The 27,337-nt window shown below is 40.0% G+C and overlaps 1 protein-coding gene across 1 annotated transcript in view; it reads right to left on the reverse strand.

The window, feature by feature from the left end:
* Positions 1 to 2,829: 2,829 nt before the first annotated feature.
* Positions 2,830 to 27,337, reverse strand: part of zgc:77151 (uncharacterized protein LOC337153 homolog) — a 47,528-nt gene continuing 23,020 nt past the window's right edge. Inside the window, exons 4-12 of the mRNA XM_046039841.1 lie at positions 23,112 to 23,292; positions 21,424 to 21,654; positions 20,635 to 20,741; positions 18,706 to 18,853; positions 17,270 to 17,322; positions 14,748 to 14,845; positions 13,502 to 13,694; positions 12,167 to 12,373; positions 2,830 to 10,612 (exon numbers count right to left, since the gene is read on the reverse strand). Of these exons, the coding sequence (XP_045895797.1) occupies positions 9,368 to 10,612; positions 12,167 to 12,373; positions 13,502 to 13,694; positions 14,748 to 14,845; positions 17,270 to 17,322; positions 18,706 to 18,853; positions 20,635 to 20,741; positions 21,424 to 21,654; positions 23,112 to 23,292 (2,463 nt within the window). The 3' untranslated portion in view covers positions 2,830 to 9,367. The remainder of the gene's footprint in view (positions 10,613 to 12,166; positions 12,374 to 13,501; positions 13,695 to 14,747; positions 14,846 to 17,269; positions 17,323 to 18,705; positions 18,854 to 20,634; positions 20,742 to 21,423; positions 21,655 to 23,111; positions 23,293 to 27,337) is intronic.

Consider the following 27,337-nt stretch of genomic DNA (forward strand, 5'->3'; position numbering starts at 1 on the left):
TCAGAAAAGCAGCTTTCTCTGGTCCAACTGTATGACCATTACCTTAGTCAGTTTAATTGGTGTTTTAAAGTATTTTATCTTTAATGTATGCACAAGAACCTCATAGTTTATAAACTGTCAATCCAAAATAAAACCTCAAATCTAATATAGCCGCAAGTGGCAAGGATGAGGATCCAGACAGGTTGTGATGATATATGCAACAGTTGACATTTTTAGAGGAGAAGACCAGATGCAGGTGACTAACGAGATTAAAGTAATAACTCACAGCATCAACTTTAGGTCAAAGATTAGTGGGTGAAATGTTCGAACCGCCTGCAAACAATTTTTAGCAGGAAAAAAATTATAAGAAATTTAGACAGGATCCAAGTAGAACAGGAAAACTTAACTCAAACACACCAGACAGAAGAAATATCCATTCTTGCTAAGTGGGACTTCATCAACTGGGGATTTGAACCCTGAACCTTAAAATCAGCAGAAGGTGCTGACTTACTGACTGAACCACTAGTGAGAATTGTTTTCTATTAACCTTCTCAGAAGTTGAGGCAAATAAATCACATATCATAGATATTTCTATTGTCACTTTAAACTTAAAACAGTCAAAATGTTGTTGATAAAATTCAGAAAAAATAAATCACACATCATTCTGCTGGTTTTGGGTAAGTTGTCACTTGGGGTTTCATCCAATACTGAGCACAAAAGAAAATGCTCACTGTACAAATTACTGCAAGATATTGAGCTCTGTCTCTCTCTCTCTCTCTCTCTATATATATATTTTTAATTCTATTTATCTATCTATCTCACTGCAGATTCACCGTTTGACTGATCTGAAAACCCTTTGAAAAACTTCATATTGGCCATCTATAAAATGTCTGTTGATTTTGGTAGCGTTTGCACAAAGACTTGTGGAGATATAGATGTTAAAATGAATGAGCATATTCTTAAAAATATAGAGTAACTGACTTCTGAATTGACCATAGGTTGCAGTCAGGTAAACATTAGTCACATACGAGTGGATGTGCTTAAAGAATTTCAGCTCTCTCGGACTTACAGGTGATTTTCTTAGATTTTTTTAAGATTGGAAAGAGAAATCTGTGATGGACTGGCGACCTGTCCAGGGTGTACCCTGCCTTTCGCCCGATGTCAGCTGGGATTGGCTCCAGCCCCCCGCGACTCTGTACACTGGATCAGCGGTTGAACGATGGATGGATGGATGGAATGAGAAATGTCTACAAACTCAACATTTATTAAAATGTATTACGCCCACTTTCACAGATCATTACCAGATTTTATACATCAGTTGAGCAGTGACCCTACAATCCATGCAGCGAATTAGTTGGTATAACCTTTTTGCATTGGAAGAATATCCTAGGACAGCTCAGCGAAACTCTGACTGAGCTTGTGATCAGAAGCTCAAAATTTGAATACAAAAGCTTAAGCAAATTTACATTAAAAAATAAAATTCAAATATATGAAAAAAAAAAAGAAAAAAGATTTATGTATCAAAATTCGTTTGATAACATTAGATCAACGAAGTCCGTAAATGATCCTGTCAAAGTTTCGGGTCGATTGGCTAAAATTTGCAAAAATAGGTTTTTTAAGAAACGCAGAAACCTAAAGCTGCTTGTTATAGCGCCACCATGAGGACAATGAGGCCATTTTCTTGCCTGAGTAGTACGTGGAATTTGCATCCCACCTGAGTTTTTGTCCAGCAGTTTTAGCTTCACAAACACAAGATTACAACACAAGAATACATTTGACTCATGAAATTACGACTTTGAATAACTTTATTCTCTTATGTTGTATAATTGCATTACTTTATATTACATATATTATATATCCACTGTTTTCATTGCTGAATAAAGACCTTACATAATGAACCGTTGTGTTTTTATTACCTTAGAATGAGCTATCTATCTAAATACACTGCGGGTCCTCTTAATGGACGTCACCATGTTTTACAGTAGGCCAAACAGACAAACTGCTCTACAGAGCGAGTTTCATTACCACGCTGAATACGTGCAAAGTAGTCGTCGTCGTCGTCTGGTTTGTAAGAAATAAGACATTTATTTAGGAAAAGAAGCCGACAGAGCGTGTCGGCCACCGTAGCTTTTACTACGCGCTTGCAAAGTGAGGGGTAAGAGGAGGCTGGGATGTTGGTTACAAACCTTTAATTTCAAAATGTTTTCTTATAAAAACCTCAATATTTGTTAGTGCTTTATATTCAAATATGATCATTTAATCTTGATTTTATTCTAAACTATTCTCACTGACGCGCCTTAAAATTGACTTCAATTCCTTTTTCTAATTAGTAATAAATAAAATAGTTAAGACTAAGACTACAACTTTACAATTACAACTTTAATCTGATATTTTCACTTTATTCTCATTTCTTTACAAAATGGCAACTTAACATTTCAAACTATTGTTTTTTTATTACCAATTTAAACTTATGAACTTATCACATTTCAGAATTACTTCATATGTTAGTGCTTTATATTCACATTTCTTTCCTCATACTCATTTGTCTCAACATTTTGTAACATTACAACTTCTTTCATAAAATATACTACTTTTATTTTAAAATCATTTACTCTGATATTTTGACTTAATCATATTATGACGTCTATTAAAATTAGAACTCAATATTAAAACCAGCATTTATTTTCCTCAATACAATTTTCACAATTTCGACTAAATTCTCAAAATCAAAATGTTCCTCCCTCCTTGAGGTGGCCCTAATGCTCCATGAGTAAACCGCAGTAAATTTTAGTTTATCCATTATGTAAAAGAGCTGACAGAAACGAGGGAAAAAACCAACACCATCCAGCATTTATTAACAGATTACTTTTATTATAAATATACAGTGTTAAAATGGAATGGTACCTGACACTGCCAGCCGTTCACTGCTTATAGAAACAAACAAACAAAAATGGAACTGGAGTTTGTGGTGCAGATCTGCAATCATCAAATCACACATAATGCAACATGAAACAACAAAATTCCCATTCAAGTCAAACACCTTGGCGGCCATTTTAGATGCAAACGGGCAGGCGATTATACCGGGAAGCGTCTTCAAAAGTTCTGCACAGTTTGTGAAGAGAAGACCACGTGGTCGAGCACGCTTCTGTTTTTAAAAGGTGATCTGGGGGATTTTGTTTCAAGGAGAACAAAAAAGGAAATGGTGTAAAGTGATTAAAAAATGAGCTCACAGGAAGATGTGACCGAGACATTCATTGGTACTTTAACATCCAACAGTTCATAAAAAAGATGGCACATGCAGCATTTTTAACATCAACTGATGTTTGTCACACAATGGAGACGTTTGGATCAGCAAGCAGCTCTTTTATGGCTTGTTTCTTCAAATTCAAAGTACATTTCCCATAAACCACTGTGCTGCCTCTACTTCTCGCTCCCCAAAGAGGATAAATGTTGGTTTTCAAGAAGCTCAAAGTCATACATTTAAACTTAAACTGGAACTACTGACATCGGACTCGACTGGCCGGCAGAGGCGAACTCCAGAAATAAACATGGTTGTTTTCAATCTTTTGACATTTCTAGAACTGAAACAACTTTTTAATTAAATTGATTAATGACCAACAATTTATTCGGAAACAATTTAAATTTTATTTAAACTTAGTAAAAACGCATTTGATTTCTTTCGATTATGATAGTAAACTGACTGCTGGCTGGACAAAACAGGACATTTAAAGACGCCGTGTTGGACTCACAGAAATTAAAAAAAGGTTTTCACTATTTTTAGTCTTGTTTTATAGACATTTATTTAATTTATTTTCATTATCAAGATTGTGTACAACTACAATGTAAACACCAGAAACGTTTGGTGCGTTTCTAGAGCTTAAACCATCTGCCGGTCTGCAGAAAGGTCAGACTTTAACTCAATTTCTTCAAGCAAAATGTCACATTCACTAGTTCCTGCATATCAAAAAAAACAAAAACAAAAGGCGGTTCATAGTATTCAGTGCAGAGAGGAATCTGCTGGACCTTCTTTTGCAGTTTAATGTTAAAATGCCACATGTTGCACCTTTTTTAATTTGATAATTTCTCTTCATGAATGTTGGTGACTGCGTGAACCACAGAGTGCTCTGATGGCCACTAGGTGTCCCTGTTGTAGAGTCTGGTAGGTCCAGTTTGCTCCGGCAGACATTGTGGAGCCGAACTGTTGCTTTTATTTATTTATTTTTTTTAAACAAAGTTATATCCCCTTATGTAATCAAGGCTTTTGACACAATCTAACGTCACACAACAACAGGAACCGTTGTTCAAGTCAATGGCATGAAGACTAAATGAGCAAGTTTAACTTTCATTTTCTTACAAATGTCAACTCTAATTTTCTCTTTTTAAGTATCAGGCACTTGATTTTAAGTACTTTACATTGATGAGCAGTGCCGTTCTAGACTGATGCTGAAGTAGTGTGCAAAACACTGGGTATAACAAATCTGTTTGAACATGCATAACAAAATGTAAACATTTAAATCTTTAACTTTAACAAAAGGAGAAAAAATGATACCTAAGGAAACCTTTACGAACTAAAAGCTTAAATAACCCAAGAGAAGAAGGAAAGAAAAAAAAAAACACTATTAAACTCTCATACTGGTTTAACATGCTGCTCAACTCTAAAGTAGAAGATCTCCGCGCCCCCCTTGAATGACACACCAGGCGGTCAGCCCCTCAGCGGCGTAGCGTCATTAACATGAAAGAAAGGCAGGAAAGATTTAACTAAAAAGCAAAATGTTCAGGAGAGTCAGACTGAGGGGCACGGAGATAAAACTGGTCCAGTGGAGCTGTGCTTTGAATGGGAAGCTCCCAGTGTGTGAGTGTTAGGAGCCGGGCTGTACTTGAAGGTTGGTACGATGTGCCGCATGAAGGCTTAAGTGTTACAGTCGTTTGTGTGGTGATAACAGTTTCAGAATCAAAGACTTTCATGTCGCTGCACATGTTCACATGTGAAGTGGCAAACAAAGTCAATAAAGATTTTATATCTATTAAAAACTTTCCCAGAGCCTTCAAAGCTATTTATTTTTCCCCGGACGTCATCTCAATTTAAAAGTCTAGCCACCATTTATCATCGGCAAAGTTTCCGTCCAAATGTGACGCAAAATTTAAACAAATATCCAGGAAATCCTCAGAAGGATGTGAATGATTTCTAGTTTCCATCCACTGCTGCTTCGTGAATACGCTCCGGTCGCTGCCATTAAACCAACCAGCAGAAGAGGAGGACACAAAGGCTACACCTACTACGTCTTCCTTTAAAATAAAAAAAAGCAGTTTTAAAATGAAAACGATCTCCGTCCACACTAGTGTTTTTATCTGCATTTCATAATTTATCTCCTATCTAAACGGTGTGCATGCACGTGCCTATTACGCGAGACTATTCTCTGCACAATGCAAAATATTTTAATAAGAATACCAGTAGATTTATGCGTTGGCTTTGCACGACTCCTAAGAAACAATCAGAAAGCCAAATTTGAGCGTCTGCGTCATCGTTTTTAAAGTCCTCCAATGACAACTGGGTCAGCAGCAGTCTGGACAGGAGGAGCAAACGTAGCAGCAGTTTTTAACGAAAACGTAGCAGTGGATGTAGCTGAAGAGACGATGCCAAAATACATTTACTCCATGTTTGTACAACACCGTCTAAAAACCCCAATTTGTGCTGTGATTGGTCAGTTTAGACTCAAGTGATAGCAGTTGTGTGAAAAATGGAAAAAGAGTGTGCAACAAAATGAACGACTTTGAGCACAGTGTGCGCTGCCGTCCGCCCGTTTGAACAACTTCAAGACAAGTTGGCGGCACGTTACTGAACGGCGTTTTACTGCCGCCTGGCGAACCCCGAGCAACCCTTCACCACGGTTCAGAACAGCTACAAGCACTTAACTTCAGCCGTGGTCATACGAACTCTCTCCTTCGAAGCAGACTGAGGCCTTTCACTGGTCGAGTGCGACGCAGGGCAGCTCTGCACGGCGCACTGAGCATGCTCAGAAACACACGGCCCTAATAAATAAAGACTTTAAGGACAGAATGAAGCAGAGCAAGACGCGATATACATTTATCTTGTAAGATTATCAAGACTCGTTGATGAAAAAGATTCAAGAAATATTCACCCCCCCCCAAAAAAAGTTAGAAGTATCTCACCATCTTCTGCTTGTTACTGCTCATTTCTCCGCTTGAGTGGAGGAGAAAACAGACATTACCGAACAGGATTATCTGCCATCGCAGTAAAATAATTACTTACAATATCCTGAAATACTATTCTTAACTCTGACTTCATCATAAAGATAAACGTTACAGAAAGGAGGAGCTCTGGTGGGAGAACATACATGTGCTTTGGTGCATCTGCCCAGCTATGATCTACTGGAGTATACATGTTCCCTACTCATGCATTCATTAACAAACAATTCATGTTTGTCTCACATGAAGCAAACAGTCAAATATATCAGGAAAAAAAACTGCAAATATTTTCATAACAAGTCATGGTATTCTTTTAATTTAGTTCTTTAAAATATTTTCTTAAAACTCTCTGGACAAATATCTGCTGTGAGAAACGTTAAGTCTGGTGAAGTCAAGATTTAATGACTTGCTGAGATGAAAACAATTTGCAGCTTTATTAATAAAAACAAAAACAACAATATGGCAATAGCTACGTGACTAAGAAACAGCACCAGTTAATTTCGGTGTCGTAGTTCATTCTACTACTCTGGTAAAAATAACAAAACGTTAGCAGAAGGGGAACCCCCCCCCCAAACAATGGCAAATATAAATATGGAAAAACAAACGATGCAAGTGGGTACAGTAGGTGTGCAAATCTGAACCAACGTCCGTCTGTGGCAGAAAAGCAAACAGAGATGAGTTGAAGGAAAAAAAGGCTGCAATTAAAGGGATACCTTGATATTTAAATTTTTTTCAGCTACACACAGGTTTTCTCACAAAACGGTGTCTCATGTTGGCACTTCATACGAGAAGAGGAAGCCACTTTCATCTGGCATTAACGCTGGCAACGTTTGAGAAGCCAGCAAGAGATGGCGACCGAAGAAAAAAAACCCCAAAAAAATAAAATAAAATAAAACACACCCCCTCCCTCCAAAAACACATGTTCATGCACAGGCAGGCCAGCCAATCCCGTCACTGTCAGAGCATTTGATATCTTAATTGCTGTCGGGATGTAAAGAGAATTTCAACAATTATAAATGCTTAGGAAATAATTTGCCTTCTCCAGCTCTAACATTCAATCTATATCTGGATATCTTATCTGATCAGGAAAGAAAGATCATGTTGTTGCAGCAGAAACAGTCACAATATTATCAGATCTCAGCCAGTTTGGCCACAATCTTAAAGCCATAGACGGGCACTTCTTCATTTTCTTGCAGAGAGTTAGATGAGAAGAGCGATGCCACTCATGTCTGTTAGCCTAGCTTAGCACAAAGACTGGGAACAAAGGGAAACAGCTAGCCTCTCCTAAAATTAACAAATTCGACTCAGCGGATCCTTTTAGCCCACTGATTTAAATGTTAGTCTCGTTTGTTTAATCTGTAAGAAAAACAAAGCATTTTTATGCAGGGGGTTGTGTATCAGACTATTTCTTGGCCGTCCAGTACATAACCCAGTCCTGAAAAAGTACAAGATGTCATTTTTACAGCTTAAATTTAGCTAGCTGATATTTATCTTCTCATCTTACTCTTAAAAAATAAGGTCAGTTACGCCCATCTCTTCCCGCTATCTCGACTAACCAGGTTCGCCAAGAGCGCTTGCTGGTACCAGAAGTATCCAGATACAGATTGAAGATTAAAAGGATATTTCTGGTGATATTCTACATTTGTCCCGTAGTCAACAAATTCATTTAAAAGACCAAAAACGAACAATAAACGTGACAGGAAGTGAGAAAGCGTGACGAACTAACAAGAGTGTTGTTTTTGGTCTTTCCATATAAATATAGAACACCACCAGCAGCCTTATCCTTTAACACCAAGTGGCAACGGGGTTCACGAGTGTCTGTCTGTGTTTATGGGCCAGCATCCAATCTGACCAAATGCATGCTGGGATAGGCTCTACCGCCCTGAAACAGATAAAGCAGGCATAAATAATACCAAAAAAAGAACCTGAGGTAGTCTGAATGTTTGGGCTATGTATGATCTCTACACACAGTTTTTCCTCCTGCTCTGATGTGACTTCTTATTGGCTGCCAACACATCGCCACAGTGGTCTTTACGATGCGAACACCAGGGTTGAGTATCAAACGAAATGTGTCAGCAACACTGAGTATCAAAAGATTCAAGTGCTGAGAGCTGGCATTGAACGTTTCATCAGGCTCGTACTCTTCTTTACTTACTGTCTGATCAGAGATTTCTTGATTTAAACCTGCATTTTACCAGTTTTAGCTGCTAATATTGAGAATTTTGCTTCGTAGTTTATCAGAAACTCAGGTATCGTATCCACACAGGTATTTCCCAACAGATACTCAGCCCTACTGAGGAGTACAGGGAAACTAAATCAGGTCCAACATCAAGGTATCTCTTTAAATAAATGTATTTAAAGCCGGCGATGAAACAGATCGCAGGCCATTTAAGGCACATGTGTGTAAGACAAGTTTATATAATTTGAACTAACGAGCAAGACTATAGAAACGCTTCACTTAACGAGCTATAATGTGAAGACTGAGGAGCTTTTCACTCAGAGCTCCAGATAACATCTAGACACTTTATCAGAAAATAACTCTCTCTACAGAAGTAGAGTACAATTTAAAAATGAAACTAACAGACTACAGTACACTCTAGATGCTAATTAATGAAGTCTTGATGCATAGCATCACCCATAGATGTAATATTGATTTTTATTCTAAGTAATATGGATCTTATTCAATATTTCACCGTAACATTGAATAGTGGAGTTAATAGTGTTATGGAGGGTTATGGCAGTGTTTGTTAAAGAGTCACAGTCTCACTCCTCTGTTTCTTTTTTTTTTTAACCTTATAAGAAACAAATCAACAGAGAAAGGAAGAGAAACTGATTTATGATTGTCATGAGTCTGTGTGTCGTCATTCCTCTGCAAAGTCAAATGAACGACGTGATCGAAGTACAGAAAACACAAAAACAGGAAACAATAACAACAGGAGACAAAAAAAAGAAACAAAAAGAGAAGTTTTGAGTTCAAATGTTCCCAAAGATGGTGAGAAGAAACATCCCTGTTTCACGTATTCAGGCTTTAACCTGAGCCGGATCAACAGCTGAAGCATCCAGCGTCCAAAACCAACACCAAGCCCTCCACGGTGGACACAACTTTCCAGATTCGAAAATCGACAAATCCGGGACTTATGTGAAAGTTTTCTGCTCACATAATATCACAGAGGGAATAATTCTAAAAACAGTGTGTGTCAGTGTTTGAGGGCCCGGCTCTCTTCAGCTCTGCTGGGCCAGGACCGGAGAGGTGGATGGGATCTTTTGCCTCCTGCTCCGACTTCTGTAGTTTGTTGCTCCTCTCAGTTTCACTTCCTTCTATTTCAACCACCTCCTCCTCCATCTTTACTTCTTTCTTGACCGCCACGTCTCCCTCTCCGTTCTCTGTCTCGGTCCTCTGAGGTTCAGCTTTAGATCCCGGAAGAAATTTCCCAAACCTCGTCCCGTTCAGATCCTCCTCAAATTTCACCTGGAAGGGGGGCAGCCCGAGCAGGAAGGCCCTGATCCTGCTGGGGGAGCTCAGGTCTGCGGGTTCCTCCTGGTTCTTCATCTCCACGTCCTGCTCCGTTACTCCTCCACCTACACTTCCTGCAGAGCTGGACCGGTCGCCCAGGCTGAAGTCCTCTGGCTGCTCCGTGCAGCCGGTTCTGGGTCTCTTGGATGGCGGTTGATCCGTGTTTCCGTTGATCGTCGCTGGACTCGGCTCTGGTCCCTCTGTGCTGGGTCTCTTAACCGTGAAGCGTTTGCTGAGGTTGAGAGGCAGCGCCTGCTCGGGGGGAGGGGTGATGGGAGAGCTGGGGGGCTTGGTGCTCAGGTCCTGAGACAGCGCCTCAGACAGTCGGCGGGTGAAGGTCTGGAACTGAGACGAGCCCAGACGAGTCCTCATCAGCTGGCACACCTGAACGCTGCAGTCCAGGTTCAAAGGCAGGACCCGGAGAGGGGGCAGAGGAGGCCGGCTTCTGACATCCCGACTGCCTCCCCTCTGGGCTCCCTCGTCCAAGTTACACCCCGAGCACCGGTTGTGTTGCTGGTGGAGCAGGTGGGGCTGAGGCTGAGGCTGGTCCCCGCTGGGATGAGGGGTATCCGGGCTTCCACTTTTGGGCTGGAGGGTGTAGATGGTTGGATGGTGCTGGCTCGGGTCCTGGGGCGTCAGGGCCGGGCTCTCCAGGCCTCTGTGGAGGCTGATGCGGCTCCTGAAGACATCCAGAGGACACACGCCTTTAATGGGGCTGAAGCCTCCCAGAGATCCTCCAACAAAGTGGCGAGGCAGAGTGGAGAGGAGCACACCCGGAGCAGGAGCCACGGACTCCACTCTGTCCGGCTTCAGCTCCTTTGGCTTGGGCTGGAAGGGGACGAAGGAGACCGACATGGGGGAGAGGTCAGGGGTGAGGGGCATGTTGCCAGGGAGGACAGCTGGCTGGATGGGCTGCAGGGAGGGAGGAGAGAAGAAGAACAAGGAGGTCACGGGCAATGTTTTCATCTTTTGTAATCTTTAATTTATTTTAAAAGGCTTCAGAATGCATTTCAAAAATTTATTTCAGTTGTTCTGTACGTTTCTCATCGTCAGCAAATCCCAGCTTCTGGTACAGGCCACGGTTAAATCTAACCTCGACTACTGGAATGCCCCCCTAGTGGGTTTTTGATCAGCCCAATAAAAAAAAATTGTAAGGGAAATTACTTTATTCTTCAATTTTGGGTTTCTGGAAAAACATAAAATAAAATCTGTTGACTTCTAAACAGTGTGTTTATGATCAAATTGTTTACTAGAGCGAGTGCAACATTCTTCATAGATCTAGTTTCTTAATTCTGCTTAAAAGTGCACCAGATTACTTTGCCCAGTACAATATAGATTTTCTCTCTCTCGCTGGACACTTATCAAAGATCTGAAGTTGGAAGTTGATTGCACTGCAGCACATTCCTCTCCTACGCCAGCAGGGGGAGCTTCACCTGCTCCGTCCTCTGCACCAAACAGCACGTTTTCCTTTAAGCCCTCCAGTAAACGTGAAGTGTTCAATGCACATGAGACCGTCACCAGGTGGAGACCAGTCTAGATCCTCATCTCAGTCTTACCTCAGTCAGACTGGATTTCTGCCTGTCGGGGGGGGTGGGGGTTGATTTTAACATGACCTACTGTTTTTCTGTGAACGTTTGTGTGAAAATGGATCAAGTCAAACATGTTTTTTTGTTTGTTTTTTTTATTTCTGATCTATTTGGGAATCAATAAGATGACAGAAAGGAGAGCAAGGCCCTGTAAAATAAGGAAAATATAACTCCTCTGAATGAAATCAATCATCTTTTTGATGCAGAAACTTACTTCCTGTCAACAAACAGAGGCTGCAATCATTTTCTCACTAGTGGAATACTGCATTACATGGGTTGTATTGACCATTTAAAGGCATTTCAACACGTAAAAAGCAGGCTTTATTTGCACGTTATGTCTGTTTGATCCAGATAAAGCAGCTGCAGACGTAAAGAGACTGGGCGATACAGCTTTAACATGCTGTGCGGACGGCACTTTTCAGCACGACACTTGTCTGCTCTGTTGTCCAGTCTTTCTGGACACGTAAAATCTGATTTCAGGTCTGTCAACGCCTTATACAGTCTATGATTAACACAATTAAAAACGGGAACATTTCCGGGGACAGGCCACCAAAACCAGGGACTGTTAAAATCAAGGGCTGGTTGAAGATACTCAACCTGAGTGAAAACATCTATTAAAAACCTTTTAAAGGTTTCTAAGCAGATTTACGGACCCCCCCGATGGACATCAGAGATTTACATCTTTGGGAATGATGTCAATGGGTTCAGATCTGATGTAATCTAACACTCATTACTGGTAAGATAGCAGCAGTGTGGAAGGCAGCTCAGATCGAGCCACTGCACAAAAGGTGGATCTACTGACAACATGAACTATTACTGTCACAACACCCGCCGTGGAAAGATCATTGAAACTGCAGTACAGTAGAGTCTGAGGTGTTACCCTGTGGGCGCTGCTGGGCGTTGGTCCAATGGCACCTCTGGCTGGAAGCAGAGGACTGCTCTGCTGTTGAGCCTCCGCCGCTGCTTTGGCTTTAGCCTGCTGCTGAGCCAGCAGCTTCGCCTGAGCGATCAGCGTAGCCTTGTTGCGTGTGCCCGGCGGCCGGCCTCGGCCTCGCTTCACCACCACGGTGCCGTTTGAGTTCACAATCTGCTCAGAGAGAGAGAGAGAGATCGAGATCAGCGGCCATTCATGCTGTCTTGAAGCCTATGCTGGTTTTTCTTAATGGAGGGTGGATGTTTTTGTCTTGGATTTTTGTTTCTTCCTTGTGTTGTAATTATTATATTCTGCACATTCAACTTATTGTTGTGTATATTTGAATGTAAAGCACACATTCCCTTGGCTTGCTTTCATATATCTAGGAGCCTGCTAAATGGTGCTAAACGTTTCCTCTTGATGTCTTTTCATTAAGCTGCCACAGATTAACCGCCAAAGATTTCATACAAATTATTACGGCTGTATATAACAATTATTTTTATTGTCGATTAATCCGTCAATTAAGTTGTTTGGTGTACAAAATGTAAGAAAATTGTGTTTTAATGTTAAATAACATCCTCAAATATATAGTTTTGTCCACAACTGTCATAGAAAATCAGAAAATATTCGCATTTATAAAGCCGGAATCAGAGAAATTTTCTTAAAAAATTACTGGTTAATCCATTATCAAAATAGTTGGCAATTAATTAATCCGTGCAGTTCAATCAAACATCACACATATTCAGTAGTTAGGGATTGTATGGGCATGAAATATTTATGTAACAGTTTATCCAGATGTAGCAATGAAACCAGATTTATTTATTTATTCAATTGGTGATTTTGTACACTTAATAAACTAAATGGGTATTCACATTTTGGGTGGTTTAATAAGATAATCAGCTATTTCTATTTCCAGAGTCGCAGCAAAATATGCTTTTAAAAGTTATTTATCATTATTTCAAAACTTTGTCCTAACTCGGCCATCGCTACTTTTAGCCTTAGGATCTTTTGTGAATACGACACCTGAACTGTTGACATGTTGGCCAGGATGTCAGCAGGTTTTTATCAAATGTTTTTTTACAATTATATTTGGAGTCATTTAAAAGTTCAATGTGAGATTTTAGGTCATACACTCAAAGGTTTAGGTCAGTGTTTCTTTAAGATCTGAAATGAAGACCTGATTTCTGAAAGAAAAAAAAAATTGCAAGAACAGGAGATAAATAAATTCATTAGAAATTAAATGTTTTGTTTCTAATCATTCCATACAGACACTGTACATTCACAGTCGGGTCGGACACTTACAGTATGAGGAGGAGGAGGAGGAGGAGGAGAGGGATCTGTAATCTTCTTCTCCTTGGCTTTAGGTCCTGGTTTCCTGCCTCTCTGAAGTGGTTTCCTTCCCCTTATCCCTCTTGGTTTTGGAGGCATGGGGGATTCTGGGATTTTGAATTCTACTCCTCCTGCCCTGAGGTGCTCTTCATAAGGAAGCATCAGCCTGAAACACACACCAACGCACAGGATACGCATTGCGTTACATCTACGGAGGTCACGCTGCCAGAAATTTAGTGGTCGATTCCAAAACCAGGGAACTCCACGATTCGATACCCAAATTGATACCGTGGTAAAAAAACAAATCACATACACTCCTTTAACAAAAAAACATTTACACGTTACAAAAGAAGATACAATAAGATAAGATATTCCTTTATTAACAACTCACATCTGTGAAAGTTGTGACAGTATGTCCAGGTCAGATCAGAGGTGGTTGAACATTATAAATGAGAAAACTATTGAAGTTACGACCTTCCAATGTCCATAATTAATTAATAATTAATACATTGTCATAACTTTTGTTTTTGTTTTTTTTTTTTTTTTTAAACAAACTCATCGGTGTGATACGTTTAAGGCTGGCCACTATCTATATTGTTAGTTAATGACATTTGAAATTGTATTGCACTTTTACTGTGCTTCAGACCAAAAGCAAAGATTAAATCTTTAATCTTGTTGCGATTTAATTGCAATAAATGGATCAAAATGATGCCGAAGTTACTACAACACGATTTGTTAAACATATGAATTCATGCTTTGTCAGGTCAGACAGCAGGACAACAACTTTTGAAATGTTTGTTTTCTAAATGGAGTTTGGATCGATAAGGCTATGCTAACTTCTTCGCAGTAAAGTACAACGATAGCTTGATTCAAGTAACGGACACACATTATCTAAACTCACCGTGTAGGTCAACTTCCTCACTTTCTTTTCTTCAAGTAATGTCCAGTTCTGTCAGTTTTTTATATAAATATGAAGTAGTAGTATCACAGAGCTCTGGGTGCTCACTGACGCTAACAGTGGAAGTCCGAAAAACATTCGGTAGGAGTGAAGATTAATCAATGTTTTAATACAAAAAATTAAAGTAAAAATTTAATTTAATAAACGCAGTTAACTCTGAGTTTGTCAAGTTTGTGCTGCAAACTGAATATTTGGTGATTTTGAGTTGATCCAAATTGTGATTTGTCTGTCTAAATTAGCTCTCAGTTTTCTCTGTCTGACCTCTCATAGTGTCTCCTGGTGCAGGTAGCAGCGCTCGTGCTGCCGGGGCATCCTCCCAGCTCGTTATAAACCACTTTCCACAGACGGTCCAATGTCACCTGTGACACACACACACACACACACACACACACGAAGACAGAGATGTCAGCAGCTGGAGCGGCGAGACGGAAGACAGCAGGGAGGAGATAAGGAGGTTGTGGGTTTAGCTAGCTGGATATTCAGCTGCATCAGGAGCTTTTTGTTGAAACATGTTGCGTTTTTCATAAAATCAATGTGCTCGTCAACTTCACTTTTCGTCAACTGACCAATCACAGCCTGGATGGGGCGGGACATTAAAAAAAAAATTAATGAAAACATGAAACTGCTTATTTGCCCAACTGGAATTAATACCATACTGGTGGTGAGCTATATAGAATACTATTACATAAAATGACAATGCATATAATAAAATTAAATCATTAATATATTAACATACTGACAGTATACTATTAGATTAAACTTTTTATCTAAATTTTTTTATAATTATATAAATGCTATTACACTCATTTAAACTAGTTTCTCCTCCACGTTGTTTGAAAAAGCCGCTGCAGAGGAAAGGTGTGCCAGTATGTGCTCCTTCTAGCCTTCTCCTGAGAGCAACACGTTCCCCTTGTTCTGTTTTACAGCCGTTTTCCTAAAGTTATTCTAACACTGTTCAGTAGTCCCGTTTACATCAGGCGTGGGTTGTGTGGGTGCTGCTGGTGTATCGCGAATCCGTCCCCGGTTCAAAAACTACACAAGCACCAGTTACAGTAAAGTTTTTTGTGACAGATCAGTGCACAAATTTTTAAGACATCTGTTTCAATATTTTAAAAAAGCTTGGACACATTTTTAAGGTCAATGCCAAGTGTACAGATACAAAAAGGTCTTCACTTCCATAGTCCTCTAATGATTTCACACCAGGGTTGAACACAAGGAGAAGGAGCACACACACGTAGCATAAATATGTATATAATGAATAGTTTGTTGAACTGTTACTTGATAGTTTTTCACTGTGCTCCTCAATTTTCTTCATTTAGGAGCACACATGCTCCTTGGGAAAAAGGTTAGCGTAGAGCCCTGCACCTGCTTGTACTCCAGTCTTTTTGTTGAATTTGTAAAAATGATGTAAACAGTCTTATGGACCGTTCAGACACACGGATTCAAAGCTGGGAAAACATGTTGTTTGGAATTAATTCGAGCTTTACTTTTTCAAAAGCCCTAGCACTGAGTAGAGTGGTGCAAGAGTGTGTGTGTGTGTGTGTGTGGGGTTCAAACAATTACATACATTATACAGTTTGTCATTATGGCTGTAACACTATGTAGTATAATACAGTATTGTTCAGTACAAGGCTCAGTTCTGTACAGCGGGTGAAACAGGCCTTTTGTTGCGAACGGTCCGGCGCTGAGCTGAAACTGTTTATGTCCTGCCTGATTTCATTTATTGTAAAGCTGCTTTTGTTGTGTGTTTATTTACTGTAAACTGCTGCAAAATGGCTGGTTGTTTCAGGCTCCTCTGTTTCAGAGACAAATATTCATTTTGCAGTTGAATGTTGCACTTCATTAAAAAAAAAAAAAAAAAAAAAAAAGCACGTTATTGGATAGTAAAGACTTTTCTGAACTGAAAATATCAAGTCAAGAATTTCATGAAGCGCCATCTTTGATTGTGACAGCTGTATCTTCGATTCTTTGTGCCACTCCTTCAGATAAATCTGGAGTACTACCGTAGTCGACAAAGGTATAGTTTGACATTTTGTTTTTGGCGGGCCAGGGTTATACTAGAAAAGCAATGTGTGTATAGTTGTAATGAAGGGCCACACTGGAAGGGTGGGTGAAAAGCCGACCGCCATTAGCCGCTTTCACACTGCCTTATTTTCCCAGAGTATTGCGCCATTATGCCGGCTCGCTGCACTGCATGAAAGGAACAGAGCCGGAGAGAGAGAGGGGTCAGATTTGACCCGCCTCTGAGTCGGGAACGTTGGTACTAACAGAGATGGAATGATCTCTGTGTTAAAAACCACAGCCGGCATGCAGTGTATTGCACGCAAGGGTCTTTTTCCGGCTTAGGGTTAGGGTTAAAGAGACAGGGGCTTAAAGAGACAGGAGCATCTACAGCTTGTTTCAGACAGAGGCTGAAATGAAGGCCTACATGAAGGGAAAGTATAAGAAAAAATTTATTTTTCCAAGTTTTTAACCAAGTGAAGTCTGTGCGTGCGAGTGAACAAACGCAGATAAGCTGTATGCTATCCCCCCCGCCTGGGGGGATTTACTGGAAACATGCCTCAAAGTCTGTGACCCCGTGAGTGTGAGGATCGGGATTCAGTCCACCTACCAGCACCTCTAAAGCTCAACAATAAACATGTTTTATGCCAATAAAATTGTAATCTTCTCAGGCAAGTTGCTTGAGAAGATCTAAAATAAATGTTTATTTCCTAAAATGTCAAAGTACTTTATTTTTTTTTTAATAAAAGGTAAAATGAGCTAAACAATCTGATGTAACTCACCTTTTTGTAGCCTCCGAGCCGCTTGACCACAGAGTACATGAGGAAGAGGTCGACTGAGGAAAGAGAGAATGAAACATGTTCAGATCAGCAGCAGTGCAGCAGGTGGAAATGGAAGAGACATGCAAAAAGCAGATATAAGTGCAAATCAGGTTGTTATTGTAAAATAATATGCTTAGCATGTTTATCTCTCGACAGTTTGACTAAAGATATAAAAACTACACAGTGCTTCAAAAAGGCGCATGATGTTACTTCTCTCCTTCTACAGATGAAAATGAACTCTCATGTGTTTTTATATTTTTAGTTCAGCTGCTGCTTTAATTAGACACACCGGATCAGATGTAAATGATCAGGTGAGCAGAGAACAGGTTTGAATTACTAGAAATATTATTTCATTATTATCATTGTTATAATAAATTTACAGGTGCATCGCAAAAGCTTTTATATATCGTGGAAAAGTTATGGTGAGCACCAGAGCGAGAGATTAAATTTTCAGGAAACCTTTGCAGGTGTTTTGAGTTTATTAGCTGATCACAGCTCTTCTCTGTGTTATAAATGTTTTGAGATACTGGATTTGTGCTTTCCATGAGCTGTAAGTTGTAACCATTAAGATTAAAACAACAACAACAACAACCTGATCTGTAATGAATCTAGAATATATTTTTGTTTTTGGATTAAATTACGGAAGAAAATTAACTTTAAGTTTCTGTTTCACTAGCCCCCACAATACATACACCATTTAATGTTCATTAGTAGTAGTACTCTATAATTTATAATAAATCATATTTGAAAAATGTTTTCTGTAGTTTTATACATTTGACTCTTATTTATCAAAACTTTAAAAATATATTTTGTTGTACTTTTGTTCAAAGTACTATTTCTAGTAAGTTTATTTTTAAGCTGCATTATGTCATGGTATCTTGGTGAGATCTCAACATAACAAATGTTAGACATAATCTTTGTTTATGTGAAGCGTTTCTTAAAATAAGGGGGGAAAGAATGTTGGCCGATATATCGGCTATCAGATTTCATATCGGTCGGGCTCTAGGCAGCAGAGATTTAGATGTAAAGTCCAAACACACACAAACCTGTCGAGGAGGAGTTTAGAGCTGCAGTTTCTATTACGTCACCTATCATACAATGAATATCTTCTAGATTTTACCGTTTTGTTAATTTGTTATCTTCTGATATATATTTTGCTGTTTGAGGTTGTAGGTCTGTAACTGGTTGTTGTTGCTGCTGCTGCCCCTCTTGAAAAACATTTATCATCTCAATGGTAAAAAGAAACGTCTTCTGACACGGACGATTTAGCCAGAAGCAGCGCGCATGATGGGAGGGACTGAACCTGTGATCCCTTCATTGCTCAAAATGTCAAGAGCACTGTGTTTGATTCACCTTTTAAAAGAAAGAAAGAAAAACAAAAGAATGGAAAGACTCACTCTTCTTGAAGCCGAGGTTGGGGACTTTATGGATAGGCAAGCCTTGACGGTCCATGAAGGCAAAGAGCTGATCCAGGAACAGCTGTTCCTCGGGGTGGGGGAGCCAGCTGCCCTCACAGCCAACCTCCACGCTGCCCATCACATTCTCCTGAGAGGGAAAAGGGTGTTTCAACAGAAACGCACATGATTCACATTGAATACAACTGTAACTTGGATGAAAAGAAACTAATATACAACAGTTATTACACAATTTTTCCTAAATATATCAGGCAAAGGTCCATGTTTTGGCCATATTTACTGTTTACATGTTCACTTTTATTGGGAGTTTCCTTCAAAACACTATTTCTGTCCATACAGCCACGTTCCCAATAACACAATGTCCGAAAGCACTTTACAGACGCACACCTTGAGAACAGAACATCCTGCTGAACATCCTTCTCTTCGTCTTGAATCAGACGAATCGTTTGGCATATCGGATGTCTCTGATATGTCTCCTTTCAGTCCTGTTTTGTTTCAAACGAAACTTAACAGCTCAGATTGCACAATGGCGGCCCGCAGCGGTCTTTACACACAGTTTTTTTTGGACTCAAAACAGCAAAAATGGCAAAAGTAAGCCAGCGGTTGTAACCGTAAATATATATTGGTGCGTTTGTTGCTGTTATTATCCGGCTAATAACTCTGTGGGTTTAGTGATTTGAGTGATACGAGTTACAAAGCTGATCATAACTGGAGCCGAGCTTTAAGAGTGGTCGGACTGCGGTGTAGGATGAGATGAGAGATATCTGGATGGCAATAACAGCAGCCATGTACAGTGATCACACAGCAATTTAAGTTGTGATATAAGTTCATTTAGATGCTTGGTGTTTGATGTGGATAAAAGTGGTCCTAGCTTCACGGAGGTGTGTAGCATGGATAGGGTGACAAAATATTTAGGATATAATAGGATCAGACATGGATTTCTCATTTGCATTTTGGGTTGCAGATGGGTGGAAAAGGATGAATTGTCTCCCCATTAAGAAAGACGCTGCACACATTTATGCACAAGGTACAGCAGCATAACTCCACTGATTATGTAAACACTGAGAAGATTGAAAACAGTTAAAGAAAACACATAATTCTATTTACGTATTAACCATGATGATAAAGATACAGAAACACAGAAATGCATGGCAGAAATAGCATATTGCCTATATCACAAATCATGTTTTCAGGGGAGCTACTGCCTTATTAAGAAGAGCTGAGCTCCCTCGTAGTTTGCACCCTGCCTCCAATCTCAACCATCAACCAAGTTCCAGCAACAGGAAATAACGTTACTCTTTCACTGAGATTTTAATTTCGCATGCAAATGCATTGTAACGAGACTCCAAGTGAGCTGAGGCGATCCCAAAAAACGGTTAGCTCAGTGTAGGTGTTTGTTTTGAGTTGTGGATTCCTTCGGTGTTGACCGGTCAGGAGGTTTTTACCAGGAGACAAATTACCACAGAGGTCGTCTCCTCTCCGAAACAAACTGACCTGATCATTAAAACATTAAAAAACACTGAATAAAGCAGTTTCATCCCAAAAGATTAGCGTCTCTTCAGCATTATTGACAGGGTAAGAGCCTGTTGGCTGGTAATGTTTTAATGTCAGTCGGCGCTTATGTAAAACAGCTAGAACGCAACGACTTTTATTGAGAGTTATCTTCAAAACAGTATTTCAGTCCATACAACCAAGATCCAAATAACACAACATTGTAATATTGTTAAAAACAGTGAATACTGATCAACATTCCTGTGACCAAAAGCACTCCCGTGCTTTACAGGCCTGGAACATCTCACAGTGTTGGGGGCATCAATAGATACAAATGGGAAAGTGCCAAAAGAGTAATTTCTAGTTTAGGGCTGTTGTTATATCAACAGATCATTGATTTATTAAATGTAAAGAACAAACCTTCATCCTCTCGATCCAGGAATCTGATTGGCTGGAGGTCGGAGAGTCTTTGCCGTCTCGGGCTTTCCTCTTGCGAGGTCGTCCTCGAAGACTGAGAGATGGACATCCTGCAGGAAAAACAAAACAATATACATTAAGATTCAAAGAAGTGCCAGAGATAACAGGAACATTTGAGTGTATTCTTTTCATGACACTTTCTACTTCTACTCCACCACATCTCAGAGGGAACTTTTTACTTCACTACATTTATCCGACAACTTTAATTACTTTTGAAATAAAGATGTTAACATACTGAACATATGAAGAGCTTATAAAATGTGTGTATCTGTTATAAATTAAAACTACCCAACAGTTTATACAGGTACAGCTGAAGTGATCAGTAGACAAAAAATTAAATTGGCCAACTATTTTGATCGTTTGTAATTTTTATGCTTCTTTCCTGCTTTCCCTTTAATAATTCTAATTTATTTTTAATAACGTGGAAGTTTTGGGGTAATTGTGAGGGCATTTTTCACTATTTTCAACAGTAAAATCCTGCTTTTACATTAATACATAAGTAATTCTAACTAATCATGTAATATATGATGTATTAACAGTCACAGGGAACGTTTTTATTCTGTATTTACTGTACTAATAATACTTTAAATACAATATTCTGATTATACATACTTTTACTGCAGGACTACAGGAGAATTACAGTGAGGTATTTTACTTAAGTAAAGGATGTAAATACGTAATCTGTAAAACTCTTGATGTTGTTTTATGGACCGCTTTCACCTAAACACTCACTGAACTGCCAGGAGAAGCTGGAGTTGTTTTCCAGCGTTGGGTGGTTGAAGGTGTCCCTGCAGTACATGAACCTGGTGTTGGGCAGCGCCTTGACGCCCCCAAGGGCCAGCAAATGGGGGTCCTGCAGTCCCGGACTCCTTGCTGCGTCCTGGATGCGCCTCTGCAGGGAGCGGAAGCGGCAGTACTGCGGATAGCTGAGCACTTTGACACCCTGACGCTCCATCGGGTCGTCTGAGAGGAAAAGATACGAGACGCGTGTGAGCCAGTTGCAATGATATGAGCAGCTGATCCCAGAGCTGTGCAGAAGAAAAGATTGAGTCCCTAAAGCTGAGGACTATAAAACGGGTCAGACGCTGCAGATGCCCACATCTACTGTAGAAAGCAGAGAAACTGGGAAACATTAAGGTGGATTATTGTTGCATTGTTGCAAGCGGGAGCTTGGCATAAACCCGCACGTTCGGGTCTGAAAAGTAAAGCCAATGCAGAAGTGCCTTAAACCTGCATTCTTTCTAACGGCCAGCAGGGGGCGACTCCACTGGTTGCAAAAAGAAGTGTGATTGTATAGAAGTCTATGAGAAAAATGTTTCTACTCAGCTGATTTATTCCCTCAGTAAACACTTTCCTCATGAGTTTATGGCCTCAGTCGCTAGTTTCAAGTCTTCTTCAACACAACATGATGTTCATTTAGTAAATTATGGTCCCATTTAGAGGAACAGAGACCAGAAAGCAGGGGAGGCTTTAGAGCCTTAATTGTATAATTGACATGTCACTACCACGGTGTCAATCAAGCTAGAGGCGTTGTTGGAAAGCTTATTAGTGTCGGCTGTTAATATTTCCATTAAGTACATTTTGCTAAAAGCCTGTGTTTCGCCAGCAAAAATTAGCATCCCAGTTAATATCAAAGTTAACGTGAATTACAGATTGTTAAGCAAGCCAGCTAGCGCCACCCCCTCTCGTCCAAATATGGTCAAAAAAACAAAACGAGACGGCGACGGGCAAAATGGCTTCGAAACAGTAGCCCATAAACCAGCGGTAGCTGTGACCACGTCCACTTCTTTTGTACAGTCTGTGATCATCGTCTTCAGGTGGTGCAGGTGAGAGCATGCAACGTGACTGAGGATGATCCAGCAATACCAGGACGGATTTATTAATTACAAATACATTTGACAACATTTCACTTTTTAAACTTCAGCTGCAGAAAAACAGACTTTCAATTTATTCTGATCTGCTCTTAATTTGCTGTTTATGCAAACTCAACACTTCCTCTATGTTTACATGTTGATGCTTGTTGATATTCATTATAATCTACATTTCCACAGCACTGATTCCATTAATACAACAACAGAGTCATGGCAAACTCAAACACCACTTGTTAATCTCTGGACTTTGCTTTATGTCTTTACATCCTGACACTTCCTGCAAAGATGTTTGACGTTAAAAGCCTTTCAGACGCTCAAAAGGGACACAATCGCTGCTTTTTCTGGTAGGCTTAAATCGTGAAACACCTGCAGGAAGTGTTTCACTTATGGAAGCCTAACACTTAAGTATTTCTACGCTTAATTCAACAGCTGTTAAAGGACCATATTGATGAACCCGTACCACACAAATCTGAAGTTTTCAACTCGTCTACTTGCTAGCTTCTAAAATCACCTTGGGGTCTCCAACAAATGTGTTTCAGTGTTTCTTACTCTCAGTTTTGGGCGTGTTGTTTCCGTTTCCCTCGCTGCTCTGCAGAGGCTTGTGGAGGCCGTTGGTCCCGCAGTGTGGCGGCTTCAGGCTATTGCTCCAACCTGCCGGCTCCGCACACGACCATCGCACCAGGTCCTCCACCCGCACCACCATCTTCCTGGACACCGCCAGAACTTCATCCTGAAACACACAAGGAGGATCACTCCATAGTTAGCCTTCAGTTTATTAGAGCACACGGTGAGATTTGATGTGATTATTTGTTTGGGAAGTGGGGAAAAAAAGTTTGTCAAACTCTCATTAAAAAGTGACATTAAAAAAAAACAAAAAAACAAACAAAACCAAGAACATTTACAAATGGAATATCTGAACGAGGGTATGTTGAAAATGTTAAGTAGTAACATTAATTTCTTAAGCATATCATGAGTCATCTGTGTTTTCTCTAGGATGGAGTTGAGTGTGATATTCTGAAGATTTTCCTTGTTTTTTCAAAGCAAGAGCCCAAATGCTTTGTTTTCTGTTTATGCTAAAGCAACATTTCCTGAACGTTGACGTTATTACCACTAGTAATGTACCCCTCACTTACAAAACCCTGCTTTTGCCCCACTCACTTTTGTAATTTCAGGTTGATTTTTGGATTAAAATGTCTCTAAACGTAGTCAATTTACTATCCAGCAAAAAACGGAAAACACAGCTAGCACTAAGCTTATTGGCAAACTTTTTTTGCCCAGGGTTTTGCATCTCACTCAACAATTACTTTCATTATTGACTAATCCGCTGATTATTTTCACAATTAATCCACTAATTGTTTAGTCTTTTAAAATAACAATAAACAGTCAAATAAGGCTGATATTTGAAAGTACAAATGGGAACTCAGAAGCAAAAACTAAAACTCAGAGATTAAGATTTACAAAAAGTAGTGAAGCGAAGCAGCCAACTGACCCTTCGCTAAGCCACGCCCCCCTTAGTTACTGCTGCTAAGTCCGACAAACTGTCAGCGCTGCCACTGTCTATTACTGCACTCCCCGGAGAAATATCGTCAAATTAGTTGGAAAAACCGATCTCAGAAAGAAGCAGACAGTTTTGCAGTTGCATTATATATTTGAAGGTTGTATTCAGGCTCTCAGACTGACGCTAAAGGCTGCCGATCACACAGTACAAGTGAACCACCGCATCCCCCGACGATGGAGACAAAAGACAACGATATTAAGGATGAACACTGTTCCTGTACAGCTGGTCGGCCTCTGTTCATTATTACAATCATTTAAAAGGAAGTTAACTAACTAACATCACATTAGCAACGATCCACAGCCGACATTTCTGGATTTATTTCGGGTTTTGGAAAAAGAATAAATCTTACTTCTCCTTTCTCCTTTCTCTGGGTAGCTGCTGTAACTATTACAAGATGCCGCAGGAACAGCGTTTGACCATCTCTTAGAAAAATACAGCCAAAAAAAAATTTAAAAAAATAGCTAGAAAATGACTCGTCGCATCCATGAAAGTGTCAGACTTCAGTTAGACCGAGTCCTATACTGAGCTGTGATTGGCCAGCTGTATTCGGGGCGTGGCTTAGCAAAGGGTCAATTATCTGGCAGGATCTTTTATCTGGTCTAAGAAGCTTAAATGTACAGATAAAGACGAGCTTTGAGTTTCAAAATTTAATTAATATTCACTTCAATTAAGTATTAAAAGCAGCAGAAAACACTTTCTGTAGTCCTGAACTACCTTGTCTGTCGTCCTTGTAAATATCCCACTGAATTGAAAAAATGTCCCACCCGGCTTTTTAAATACAGCCCTGTGTTCCTTTAAGCTTCCTTGAACACAGTTAACATGTGTAAAAAACACTGTTTCCCCAGTTTCCTCCCATTCCAGTTTGTCAGCTCCGCCTCCTCTGGGCTGCAGCCAGGTGTGAGCTAATTAACACTGCAAAGGGCCGAGGAGTTTGTACACAAAGCGGCTCTGTCTTGAATAAACATTTTTAAAGCTGACAGACTGTCACTTAAGTGTGCTCTTAAAGTCTTGATTTTGCTGACTAAAGCCCCCCCTTCACTTGGCACAATGGTGATCAAACCAGAGTCCCTTTCATACATGGGATAAGTAACCGTGCTGGCGTCTGTTAAAGCGATGGCCTTTTGTCATTCAGACGGAGGTGTCTTATCTTAATGTTCCTTAGGGCTTCATTCAGACATGACAGCACACAGAAAGAGAATGAGAAGAGATGCTCGCGCGATATTTGGCACATGGTGCGTGAAAGGGAAGGAAAAAGTAATATGAAGGAAGAAAAGCATTCTCAGTTCTCTCACAGGCTGCATAAGTGATTTATTTGAACCTTTTCTTGCAGTTAAACTCTTAAATTAATGACCATTGTGACGCTTGTTTCTCTTGTCACATGCTCAAATAGCCTAAATTGTCTCAATTTAGCGACGTGAACTGATTTTTGTTTCTTTGACCATACAAGACAAGTAATTTATTCGTTAAGGCACCCTCAATCAGGCAACCAGGAGGTGCGTTAAATTTTGGTCTGTGGATTTAACGTGCTGCGCATGAATCTTGAGTTCCTTCAGTTCAAATTTGAGTCATGCTGAGGTCAAGCAGCAACCTCTGGTTCTGAAAAGTTAAGTTTAATGGCAGCTGCCATAAACCTGCATTCTGTCTAAACGCCCAGCAGGGGGCGACTCCTCTTGTTGCAACAAATACCAAACACACACACGTCTGATTGCAGTGGAGTCAACAGCAAAATGTTTCTACTTCTCAGCTGATTTATTCCCTCAGTAAACACTTTTCTAATGAGTTTATGAGTCTCAGTCGCTAGTTTTAAGATTTCTTCAACACAGCATGATGTTCATTTAGTAAATTATGGTCCCATTTAGAGGAACAGAGACCAGGAAGCAGGCGATGCTTTAGGGTGGGGCTACCTTGTGATTGACAAGTGCCTACCACAACCCTTTCACTGTGTGTTTTCACGTTCATGAATTTTAACATTTTGGTCGCCTAAAAATGTCTTGTCCAGCTGTTGGTTGTACTAAAAAAAAAAAAAAAAGACACTCGAAGGAGTCAGCTGTTGATTTTTGCCTGGTAAGTACATTTTGTTTTAAGCTTCTTTTTTGCTAGCCCAAATTAGCATCCCCATTAATATCACACTTGAGGTAAATTACGGATGCACCTTGTTGACCAAGCTAGCTAACTAGCTCCACTCTCTCCTCTGTACATAACCAATTCTGTTTCCAAAAAAAATAAAAAAGGTGTCGACAGCCAAAATCGAGGCTTCAAGATTGTGGTCCACAACCCAACAGGTGACGTCACAGTGGCTACATCCACTTCTTTTAAGCAGTCTATGGCTGAAGTGTAACAGGTCCAAACAGGTGCGTTTACATACAAAGTCAATGCAAAGACACTGAAAGCTGCGATTTCCTGTCGGGCAGTGAGTTGAAAATCTATCAGCGTTGAGATCCTGACTGGACATTGCTTGGAGAAAAGAAAGCGAAGAAGTTGAACTACCTGGTGAGCTCAGAAAATGTGTGTCTGTAACTTTATTCCGGCTGTCGTCGTACTTTACTGTGAACAGGTTAGCATAGCCCCGATCGAGCTGAACTCCATTCAGAAAACAAACATTTTAAAAGTTGTTGTCCTGCCGTCTTGCTGACAGACCTGACAAAGCATGAATTCATATGTTTAACAAATCTGCATCATGTTGTAGTTACAGTGGGTACGGAAAGTATTCAGACCCCTTTAAATATTTCACTCTTTGTTTCATTGCAGCCATTTTCCAAAAATCAAAAAAGTTCATTTTATTTCTCAGTAATGTACACTCAGCACCCCATCTTGACAGAAAAAAACAGAAATGTAGAAATTTTTGCAAATTTATTAAAAAAGAAAAACTGAAATATCACATGGTCATAAGTATTCAGACCCTTTGCTCAGTATTTAGTAGAAGCACCCTTTTGATCTAATACAGCCATGAGTCATTTTGGGAAAGATGCAACAAGTTTTTCACATCTGGATTTGTGTATCCTCTGCCATTCCTCCTTGCAGATCCTCTCCAGTTCTGTCAGGTTGGATGGTAAACGTTGGTGGACAGCCATTTTCAGGTCTCTCCAGAGATGCTCAATTGGGTTTAAGTCAGGGCTCTGGCTGGGCCATTCAAGAACAGCCACGGAGTTGTTGTGAAGCCACTCCTTCGTTATTTTAGCAGTGTGCTTAGGGTCATTGTCTTGTTGGAAGGTAAACC

This window comes from Micropterus dolomieu, linkage group LG23, assembly GCF_021292245.1.
Source record: "Micropterus dolomieu isolate WLL.071019.BEF.003 ecotype Adirondacks linkage group LG23, ASM2129224v1, whole genome shotgun sequence".
NCBI lineage: Eukaryota > Metazoa > Chordata > Actinopteri > Centrarchiformes > Centrarchidae > Micropterus > Micropterus dolomieu.